The sequence below is a fragment of the Papio anubis genome, chromosome 10 (assembly GCF_008728515.1).
Source record: "Papio anubis isolate 15944 chromosome 10, Panubis1.0, whole genome shotgun sequence".
Lineage (NCBI taxonomy): Eukaryota > Metazoa > Chordata > Mammalia > Primates > Cercopithecidae > Papio > Papio anubis.
The window spans coordinates 86,968,253-86,980,310 of record NC_044985.1 but is presented as its reverse complement, the minus strand read 5'-3'; the positions used below and the strand labels follow the sequence as shown (position 1 = coordinate 86,980,310).

The following is a 12,058-nucleotide window of genomic DNA, read 5'->3' as shown; positions in this document are numbered from 1 at the left end:
CGAGACTACAGTAACCAAAACAACATAGTACTGGTACAAAAATAGACACATAGACCAGTAGAACAGAACAGAATATAATGCTGCAGAGTCCGGAAATAATGCTGCACACCTACAGCCATCCAATCTTCGACAAAGATGACAAAAACAAGCAATGGGAAAGGGCTCCTTTTTAATAAATGGTGCTGGGATAACTAGCTAGCAATATGCAGAAGACTGAAACTGGACCCCTTCCTTACAATACACAAAAGTCAACTCAAGTTGCATTAGACTTAAGTGTAAAACTATAAAAACCCTGGAAGATAACCTAGGAAATACTATTCTGGACATAGGACCTGGCAAAGATTTCATGATGAAGCCATCAAAAGTAACTGCAACAAAAACAAAAATTGACAAATGGGACCAAACTAAACTAAAGAGCTTCTGCACAACAAAAGAAACTATCAACAGAGTAAACAGACAACCTACAGAATGGGAGAAAATATTGGCAAACCATGCATCCAACAAAGGTCTAATATCTAGAATCTATAAGGCACTTAGACAAATCAACAAGTAAAAGCAAATAATCCCACTAAAAAGTGTGCAAAGGACAAGAACAGACACTTTTCAAAAGAAAACAGGGCTGGGTGTGGTGGCTCATGCCTGTAATCCCAGCACTCTGGGAGGTCGAGGCAGGTGGATCACCTGCTTTTGGGAGTTTAAGACCAGCCTGGCCAACATGGTGAAACACCATCTCTACTAAAAACACACAAATTAGCCAGGCTATAATGGTGCACACCTGTAATCCCAGCTACTCGGGAGGCTGAGGCAGGAGAATCACTTGAACCCAGGATGTGGAGGTTGCAGTGAGCCAAGACGTGCTACTGCATTCCAGCTTGGGTGACAGAGGGAGACCCTGCCTCAAAAAAAAAAAAAGGAAAACATATGCAGCCAACAAGCATATGAAAAAATGCTAAACATCACTAATCATTAGAGAAATGCAAATCAAAACCACAATGACATACCATCTCACACCACTCAGAATGGCTACTATTAAAACATCAAAAAATAACAGATGTTGGCAAGCTTGTGAAGAAAAGGAGCACTTATACACTGCTGGTGGGATGTAAATTAGCTCAGCCATTGTGTAAAGCAGTCTGGCAATTTCTCAAAGAACTCAAAGCAAAATTACCATTCAACCCGGCAATCCCATTATTGGGTAAATACCCAAGGGAATTTAAATTGTTCTACCACAAAGACACATGCACATGTATGTTCATCATAGCACTATTCACAATAGCAAAGACATGGAATCAACCTGAATGCCCATCAATAGTAAACTGGATAAAGAAAATGTGGTAGATATACACCATGGAATACTACACAGCCATAAAAACAAATGAGATCATATCCTCATATCCTTTGCAACAACATGGATGGAGCTGGAGGCCATTATTTTAGGTGAACTAACACAGGAATAGAAAACCAAATACCACATGTTTTTACATGTAAGTGGGAGCCAACCACTGAGTTCATATGGACACAAAGAAAAGAACAATAGACATCAGGACCTACTTGAGGGTGGAAGGAGGAGGGGGAAGATTGAAAAACTACCTATTGGGTACTATGCTTATCACCTGGGTAGCAAAATAATCTGTACACGAAATCCCTGTGATATCCAATTTACCTATATAACAAACCTGCACATGTACCCCTGAACCTAAAATAAAAGTTAAGGAAAAAAAAAGCTGGAGGATATATGTTTCACCTTAGCAGCTGGAGATTTGTTCATTACTGCTGTCAAAGCCTGAATGGTTGATATGGCCAAACAATCCAATTGTCCCTGAAACACCTATTGAGGGGGAAGGAGAAACAAGAAATTAACAAATGTGTTCACAATTTTTATTGAGTTAGGAAACCTTTGGTCTGAAAACCTGAAAAAATAATTACTTAACATGCATTACATTCCTCTTCCAATGAAATTGATTTCTGAAATACTATAACCTGCAAGAAAAGTTACCTATTTAAAAGAAAAATAAGCCACATGTCAAGGAGGATAAGGCAACATTCACTTATTACATTAAAATGTTGAGAAAAACACAAGCTTAACACATGCTTTTTAAAAATAATGGACAATCTCAAGAGGAAGGGAGGGAGGTCTATCATTCATTGGAAATTCTATTACTTTTTTTTTTTTTTTTTTTGAGACAGAGTTTCTTTCTTGTTGCTCAGGCTGGAGTGCAATGGTGCAATCTCGGCTCACTGCAATCTCCGCCTCCTAGGTTCAAGTGATTCTCCTGCCTTAGTCTCCTGAGTAGCTGGGATTACAGGCATGCGCCACCACGCCTGGCTAATTTTTGTATTTTTAGTAGAGACAGGGTTTCTCCATATTGGTCAGGTTGGTTTTGAACTCCTGACCTCAAGTGATCCACCCGCCTCGGCCTCCCAAAGTGCTGGGATTACAGGTGTGAGCCACCACACCCAGCCAGAAATCCTATTACATTTTCATTTCCCTTCAAAACTACACTTGAATGATCCAGGTTTAAATTCCATTTGCATGTATAAAAAAACAGCTAAAATAATCTTGTTCATCTAGTTTCCAAATCCTGTGTTAAAACTAAGATGGCATGTGCATACGCCAATTAATTATATTTATAAACAATTAAATATATCTATTTTTATATAAAATGGAAAATTTGAGGCAGACACAGAAAATGAAATACATATCTCTAAACATTGTCATGTTTTTGAGAAGGCAACTTTTAATCCTAAAAGTTGTATGAAAAAATAAAAACTAGCCTAATTTTGTCTATTACTGTTAAAGCTTCAATAAAAAGAAGAGATACGTTAAATTCCAGGGCAGTGTATTTATAGCAAAAACAAAAACTAACATCAAGAATATTAAAAAACTGAACATGACTGTTATATCGGGCTTAGACAATCATGAAAGCACAGAATCACTTACAATTTGGAATTGTAATGTGAACCTCTAAGAGACTATAATAATTGTTTTATTAATCTACATAAGTAGGCCTTAAGAGGAATTAACATTTATAGAGAACTCTAAAACAATACTCTGTAAACTGATACTTCACATATAGAATAAAAAATAAGCTGATAATGTATCTTATTACACAAAAATTCTATTTATAAACTTGGACGTTAACACAATGTTAATAAAAGACATCATGTAAGTTTTCTTGCAAATATTTTGGAAGAGAAAAATAACATCAATTTTTAAAGGTAGTTTTTTTTCAAACTAGATTACCTAATGTATTGAAAGAAGCAACATAAATTACATATTTTTGCTTTATTATACCTGTATAGACTTGAATTTCTAGAATACAAAAAGTCAAGTTTTACGCTAAATTAACAGAGAGTTCAGCATCTTCTTCCCTTCCTCCAAGATTCAGGTTGTCCACTGAATTATAATCATCACTTGTCAATAAGAAGCAAAGAATCAAGATATTAACAATGACCATACATATTCACAAAGAAAGCCCTAAGGTCCCAATATACCACAGTGCTTAGAAAAGTCACCACCAGGTGGACAGCATTGATACTGAGATTCCATTCCTGTACTTTATATCTCCTCAAATTGAAAAGACCATATACACATAGAGGGAATGGTATTGATTGCTTGTATCAATCACCAAGATATTTATCCTTTAGATGAAAGCAATTTTTATTTTAACTTTTTAGCAATTTTCAAAAATAATTAATGAATATTATAATTTGACAGTGTTTGTGTATTTTAGGACATAAGAAGAAAAGCACAGGAATAGTTATTCCCATTGGCTGATTTTGGACTTCAGCTGAAACAAGATGCAGGCTATGTAGATACCTGGTCCTCATTCATTTCTGTCAGTAATTTGTTGGCAAGGTCTTTCTCGTTCTTGTCTGCCACCTTATTGTTAGCATTTAAAAACAGCTGTTAAAAACAGAGACAAGAATAATGGAGAAAGAACATTAAACTGTTACCTACAAGCAGCAATGAAGCTTAAATGGGTTTCCATGTCTCTTGAAAATAAACCCAAGAATTCCCCTGGGAAGTATACTACACTTTTAGAAATTAAAGATTATTCACTTTTTGGATTATGAATTAATAGTAGTTTAGATATTTCTCTATTGGAATTCAAAGTTACTAAAATAAGAAACAATGGCAATAATTAGGATTAGTTAATATTCCTAAATTCTTAAAGAATCAGCAGAGAATGCCTCACAGTGATATGGTTTGGCTCTGTGTCCCCACCCAAATCTCATCTTGAATTGTAGCTCCCCAAATTCCAGCGTGTTGTGGGAGAAACTTAGTGGGAGTTCTCGTGGTAAGTGAGTAAGTCTCATGAGATCTGATGGTTTTATATTATAAAAGGAAGTTTCCCTGCACAAGCTCTATTCTCTTGTCTGATGCCATGTGAGATGTGCCATTCACCTTCCACCATGATTGTGAGGCTTCCTCAGCCACATGAAACTGTGAGTCCATTAAACTTTTGCAAATTGTCCAGTTTCAGGCATGTCTTTATGAGCAGCATGAAAATGGACTAATACACACAAAAAAGAAGGAAAGCTGTTACTGACACAAACCAAAGATACTGTAGTACATAACACCCAGTATGGTTCTATAGTTAAGGAAGTTTGTGAAGTGCTATCAAACTAACTTTAAAAATGGTTCTTTCTAGAAGTACTTCTCAAATATGCTAATGTGTACTTTGACAAGGGAGGTCAGGGTGCAGCATTTCCAAAATTTATCTGACCACACATATTGTTAAAACATTAGTTTAAAAGTATTCTCCAAAGTCATCAAGAATTGAGCTTCATTTATATTCATTTATATTCTGTAAAAGAAAACTGATATTATCTCTAGCATACATGGGCATTACCCTCTTCCCAATAAACTAAAGAAATCAAGTGTTTTAGTTTCAGTATATAAAAGTCAGCATCCCAGAAGGCCTTCGCCTTGCCCACAATTTGAGTACAGAGAAAGAAAATTCAAATGATATTCAAAGGGAGAGACAGTTAGATTTATAAAGGAATTTATTAAGAGCATCCTAAGGAAGAAGGTTCTTAGGAAGTTATATTATTTCAGAAATGAGAAAACAAAAGGTCGAGTTACATGCTGAAATATACAATATAAAATAAACTGCATAGAGGTATGGTATTATATGTTATGCAAGAGTATATATAAGGCTTAACATAAAAATAAATTGATATATACACTACAGGCCTTGGAATCAGAGACCTGAGTTTGAATTTTGGTTCTGCAACTTATTGGCTGTCTGATTTCAAGGAAAACTACTTCTCCAAGCTTTTCTCAAAAATAGGGAGAAAAATACCTCATCAAATAGCTATATATATTTAATGACATAATCCACGCTAGCTTATTAGCACAGTATCTGGCACATAACAGAAACTTAACAAATGAAAGATGTCGGCTGGGCACGGTGGCTCACACCTATAATTACAGCACTTTGGGAGGCTGAGGTGGGCGGATTACCTGAGGTCAGGAGTTTGAGACCAGTCTGGCCAACATGGTGAAACCCCATCCCTACTAAAAATAGAAAAATTAGCCTGTAGTCCCAGCTACTTGGGAGGCTGAGGCAGGAGAATCACTTGAACCTGGCAGGCAGAGGTTGCAGTAAGCAGAGATAGAGCCACTACACTTCAGCCTAGGTGACAGAGCGAGACTGTGACTCAAAAAAACAAACAAAAAACAAATGAAAGGTGGCATTATTACAAGCAAAGTCTTTTTAAAAGAATAATATTTCATATTTAGGTAAAGGGAAACAAATAGATAAAACTGGTCAATGTAAAAATGAGTAAAATCTTTCCAGAAAGCAATATAGCAATCTGTAAGAAGAATCTTTAAAAACAATTCTTACTCTTTAACCCAGTAAGTGTATTTCTAAAAATCTACTCTAAGAAACAGTCAAAAACACCAAGATTTTAGCAGCCATAAAGACTAGGTAATGATTTTGAATTCTTCTCCTTGCTACTGAAGATATAGTTTTCTTCTTTTCTTTTCTCTTCTTTTTTTGAGACAGAGTTTTACTGTTGTTGCCCAGGTTGGAGTGCAATGGCACAGTCTCGGCTCACTGCAACCTCCACCTCCTGGGTTCAATCAATTCTCCTGTCTCAGCCTCCTGAGTGGCTGGGATTACAGGCATATGCCACCATGCCTGGCTAATTTTTTTGTATTTTTAGTAGAGACGGGGTTTCCCCATGTTGGTCAGGCTGGTCTCGAACTCCTGACCTCAGGCGATCCGCCCACCTCGGCCTCCCAAAGTGCTGGGATTACAGGCGTGAGCCACTGTGCCCGGCCTATTCTTTTCATTAATTCAAGTATCTTTGGGCAACTTAAAAAATTTACATTAATTCAAATCATATCTCTGTAATTTAGTAAAACAAAATAACTGATAAATGTTTAAGGTTCATCATATCTATCATAAAAGTTAAATGTATGATTCCATGGAATTGTAAAGTACTCTATAGTATGATGAAACTCATTTGCCAAGCCAAGGAGCCTTTACACAAATACTTAAGGAAATCAATGCATACTTAAATAGGCTGATGAATCTCATACAAAAAGAAAGCATGAAAACAGCAGCAGTCAGCTTAAGGTTGTCCATCTGATTCATAAATTGTTTATGATACTTTAAACTTTATTTGCCAAAGTTTCCAATGAGTCTAAATAGCAAAACTGATTCTATTTACTATACGCTATATATAGTATATACTATTTACTATACACTATATATAGTATATATAATATACATATACTAAATTGTTATATATTATATATATACCATATATAATATTAATTATAAAATAAATTATTTTATTTATATATAAAATAATTATAAAACATATATACTATACATATATAATATATTACTATATATAGTATATATACTATTTACTATATAAATATACTATTTACTATATACTATATAGTATATTCTATATACTACTATAAAAAAAGAACATAAAGGATTCATTCTTTACTAACAAACAAATAATTTAAACAAAGCAACCATGGACATCTATGGCATCATGCAATATATTTGGGGACTTAGGTTTTCATAATATTTCAAAGATTTTTATATATTCAGGAATCATATCAACTATTTCCATAAAATGTTTTTATATCAATAAAACCTTTGATTCTCCTATATTTAATATACAGAAAACATTTTTTCCTACTGACTAAACAGTGATCCTAAGTTCCAGTAATACAATTAGAAAATTATATATTACAATGGACTTAGGGTAAGAAAACCTGGGTTAGAAATTCTACCTCCATCAATTATTAGTGTTGACCTTGGGCTAATCATTTAATGCCTCAGGACATTTTTCCTTATTTGTATAATGAAGAAGTTTAAAAGCTTCTTTCAAAGATTCCCCTTTGTTGCGACGACTTAATGGCTTCAATGTATAGTGATAAATCTAAAGTGATTCTGACCAAAAAATATTCCAGAAATAAGGAAGACTATTACTGCCAGCAGGGAAGGCCCAGGTCCCAAAGCTTGGTTTTCCCCGTTTTTTGTTTGTTTTTGTTTGAGACAGAGTCCTGCTCTGTCACCCAGGCTGAAGTGCAGTGGTTGGATGGCTCACTGCAACCTCCACCCTCCAGGTTCAAATGATTCTTCAGCCTCCCTAGTAGCTGGGATTACAGATGTGCACCACCATGCCCAGCTAATTTTTGTATTTTTAGTAGGGATGGGGTTTCGCCATGTTGGCCAGGCTGGTCTCGAACTCCTGACCTCAAGTGATTGACCCGCCTCGGCCTCCCAGAATGCTGGGATTACAGGCATGAGCCATCATGCCCAGCTGGTTTTCCCTCTTTAAAGGGATTTCTTCTCTAGCATTTTTATTTCAAAACAAAATGTGATAGGTGGTATCAAATAATTAACTTTTAAAGGTCAAGATTCCAGATACAAATTTCAAGAAACTTTGGCCTATAAAGAACAAATATTAACTCACCATCATGATAGCTATGACAAACAGTTTTGTATTTTTTAAAAAGATATTATTCATATCAGAAATTTGTTATACCTGAGTTTCAGATACTGAAGAAAAACCAATGCTAATAAATTTTAGTAGGAACTATATTCTATCCTAGAGATGACCTTATAAAGGTCATCTTTTTTTTCTTTTTTCTAGACGGAGTCTCGCTCTGTCACCCAGGCTGGAGTGCGGTGGTGCGATCTTGGCTCACTGCAACCTCTGCCGCCTGGGTTCAAGTGATTCTCCTGCCTCAGCCTCCCAAGTAGCTGGGACTACAGGCACGTGCCACCACGCCTGGCTAATTTTTCATATTTTTAGTACAGACAGGGTTACACTGTGTTAGCCAGGATGGTCTCGATCTCCTAACCTCGTGATCCGCCTGCCTCGGCCTCCCGAAGTGCTGGGATTACAGGTGTGAGCCACTGTGTCCGGCCGATTAGCAGATTCTTTACACATGTGAGATGTTGCCTTTATCACTGAATTTGTCTTTATAACAATTTACTTCATCAATATATTCTTTACTATTTGATTTTGATGCTGTTCTTTACTGCAATGAAGTGACATAAATCCTTTCAGAGATATTCCTCAAAACAGTGTGAAAAAATTCAAGGAGTTGATACTAAAACCTTTATTCTGAATTACTCTCATAGAATTAAGCCCTGGTATTTTTCAGCAGGAAATCATTGAAAAGAATACCTCAAATAGAAAGGTAAAAGCTCTTTGAAGTAGTTTCATTTACAAAGGCTTTATAAGAAGCTCTCTAAAAAATTTCTGATACCATCATGATACATGGAAATATCCTATATACTCTTTATTTTTTTTGAGACAGAGTCTCACTCTGTTGCCCAGGCTGGAGTGCAGTGGCACGATCTCGGCTCACTGCAACCTCCACCTCCTGGGTTCAAGCAATTCTTCAGCCTCAGCTTCCTGAGCAGCTGGGACTACAGGCACACACCACCACACCAGCTAATTTTTCTTTTTTTTTTTTTTTTGTATTTTTAGTAGAGACGGGGTTTCGCCATATTGGCCAGACTGGTCTTGAACTCCTGACCTTGTGATCTGCCCACGTCAGCTTCCCAAAGTGCTGGGATTACAGGAATGAGCCACCGTGCCCAGCTTAGTTATGTACTCTTCCACATTGCTGCTACATGTATAAATTAGTAAAAAAAAAAATTCAAAAGCAAATTGCATACATATCAAGAACCTTAACCATATTTCTGCTATTTTTCTACTTTTCTATATTTTCCAATGAGTTACAACTTGTTTTTATACAATGTTCTGCTCCCTAATTTAAAAAACAAATAAGAAAAGTGTATGTCCTATGACCTAGTAATTCTACTGGAAGTAAAATTCTATTCTGGAAACAAATTGTTTCTACTAGCCGGGTGGAATTAAGTAAATTATGGTACATCCACTTAACACAATATTATGTAGACATTAAAATTATGGCACATGAAAATAATGAAATATCTTAAATGAAACAAAAGTACAAAATTATATGCATCAAATGCTCACACTAGTGTTAACAATGCATAATAAAAAAGACTTCACAAATCAACAAGACAATAATAAATCTGATTTTAAAATGGGCAAAGGACTTGAACAGACATCTCTCCAAAAAAGATATACAAATGGCCAATAAGCACACAAAATGGATGCTCAATATCACTAATCATTAGTGAAGGCAAATCAAAAACACAATGAAATACTACTTCATACCCATTAGGACCGCTACTATCAAAAAAGAGAAAAAAACACCACCAGTGCTGGCAGGGATGTGTAGACATTGGAAACTTTGTGCACTGTTGTTAAGAATATAAAATGGTACTTACTATGGAAAACAACATAAAAGTTCCTCAAAAAATATTCAAAAGTGAATTATCATATATCTAATAATCCTACTTCTGAGTATATACCCAAAAGAACTGAAAATGATATCTTGAAGAGATATTTGTATACCCACATTCACAGCAGTAGCCAAAAGGTGGACGTAACCCAAATGTCCACTGATGGATGAATAAGCAAAATGTGGTATTTACATACAATGGAATATTATTCAGTGTTAGAAAGGAAGGAAATTCTGACACATGCTACAACATGGATGAATCTTGAGAACATTATGCTAAGTGAAATAAGGCAGTCATTGAAGAACAAATACTATATGATTCCAACTTTATGAGATATCTAGAGTAGTCAAATTCATAGACACAGAAAGTAGAATAGTGGTTTCCAGGGGCTGAGAAGAGGGGAAACCAGTCAGCTGTTTAATGGGTATAGAGTTTCCATTTTACAAGATGAAGAGTTCTGGAGATGGGCTGCACAATAATGTAAATGTATTTAACACCACTGAAGTATACAATAAAAAATGGTTAAGATGCTAAATTTTTATATCATATAATTTTAACATAATTATTTTATTTTATTTTATTATATTTACTTAAGACAGAGTCTTACTCTGTTGCCCAGGCTGGAGTGCAGTGGTGTGATCTAGGCTCACTGCAACCTCTGCCTCCTGGGTTCAAGCGATTCTCTTGCCTCAGCCTCCCAAGTAGCTGGGATTACAGGCATGCGCCATGACACCTGGCTAATTTTTTTGTATTTTCAGTAGAGACAGGGTTTCACCATGTTGGCCAGGCTAGTCTCGAACTCCTGATCTCAACTGGTCCACCCGCCTTGGCCTCCCAAAGTGCTGGGATTACAGGCATGAGCCATCGTGCCTAGCCCCACAATTATTTTTTAAAAGACTTTAAAAATGTCTACAGACTAGAAATAATCATATATAATTTATTTTATTTTTCTATATTTACCTTTTTGCCTATAAAACAAAAAGAATATTTTCATAATGAGAAAAATTAAGCTTTACCTTAAAAGTAAAAAAATGCTACTTCAGCCAGGCGCAGTGGCTCAAGCCTATAATCCCAGCACTTTGGGAGGCCGAGACAGGCGGATCACGAAGTCAGGAGATCGAGACCATCCTGGCTAACATGGTGAAACCTCATCTCTACTAAAAAATACAAAAAAACTAGCCAGGCGAGGTGGCGGGTGCCTGTAGTCCCAGCTACTCGGGAGGCTGAGGCAGGAGAATGGTGTAAACCCGGGAGGCGGAGCTTGCAGTGAGCCGAGATCTGGCCACTGTACTCCAGCCTGGGCGACAGAGCGAGACTCCATCTCAAAAAAAAACAAAAACAAAAACGAAAAAACAAACAAAAAAATGCTACTTCTACTGGATGCTCTTAGTTATAAGTGGGAGCTAATCAATGGGTACACCTGAACATACAAAGTAGAGTAACAGACACTGGAGACTCTGAAAGGTAGGGCGAAAGGAGGCTCGAGGTTGAAAAGTTATCTATTGGATATAATGTTCACTATTTGGGCAATGGGTACACTAAAAATCTAGAGTTCATGGAATTTATCCATGTAACAAAACTGCACTTGTACCTCCTAAATCTATAAAAAAAGTTTTTTTTAAAGATGTGCCATTTCTTACATGAGAGCTTGTAAGGTGAAATAAATTACAGCCAAACATTCAAGCCAGTTATGTGGGTAATAATTAATTTAAACATGCCTTTAAAAAATCAATCCATATATCAGAAAATAAACTTCAATATGCCTATTTTAAAATTATGCCCCATCAGTAGCTGATGCAAGATATGTTCATTGTTAAAGAAAGATTTTCCTGAAATTTGACTTTAAAACATTTTTCTCAAAATGGCAAAGGAAAATATTTCTAATCAATTAAATTTTATTCTTTATAAGGTTAAAACAGAAAATGAGAAGGATCACTTTCAGAAAAGAGACAAAAGCAGAGATTCAGTAAATTTATTCATCTGAACACAGGCATTTCCTCTACTGCAACATCCACGATGTCCTAGAGAAAAATGGTCAAAACATTTGATTCTGCAAAAAGAAGTAACTGCCTTTAAAATGTGGTTTCAAATTGTAACATAAGACTGACCCTTAAGATTTACGAAGCTGAATATGCTTCTTTTGTATTTTAGAGCTTAGGTTTGTTAAACTGACCCCTAATTTTGTGGTGTGTGTCTGATCCTAGGTTCTCGTTTCTCTTAAATGCCACCTG

General features: G+C 35.9%; 1 protein-coding gene across 10 annotated transcripts in view; it reads right to left on the bottom strand.

The window, feature by feature from the left end:
• Window positions 1–12,058, bottom strand: part of NBEAL1 (neurobeachin like 1) — a 205,692-nt gene that overhangs the window by 113,083 nt on the left and 80,551 nt on the right. For 8 of the 10 annotated variants that reach the window (XM_009182816.4, XM_009182820.4, XM_009182815.4 and 5 more), the window contains 2 exons: window positions 3,821–3,907; window positions 1,745–1,828 (listed from right to left, as the gene is read on the bottom strand). In XM_009182816.4, coding sequence (XP_009181080.2) covers window positions 1,745–1,828; window positions 3,821–3,907 — 171 coding nt within the window. The remainder of the gene's footprint in view (window positions 1–1,744; window positions 1,829–3,820; window positions 3,908–12,058) is intronic. The other 2 variants (XM_003907834.5, XM_009182819.4) reach the window with 1 other exon arrangement.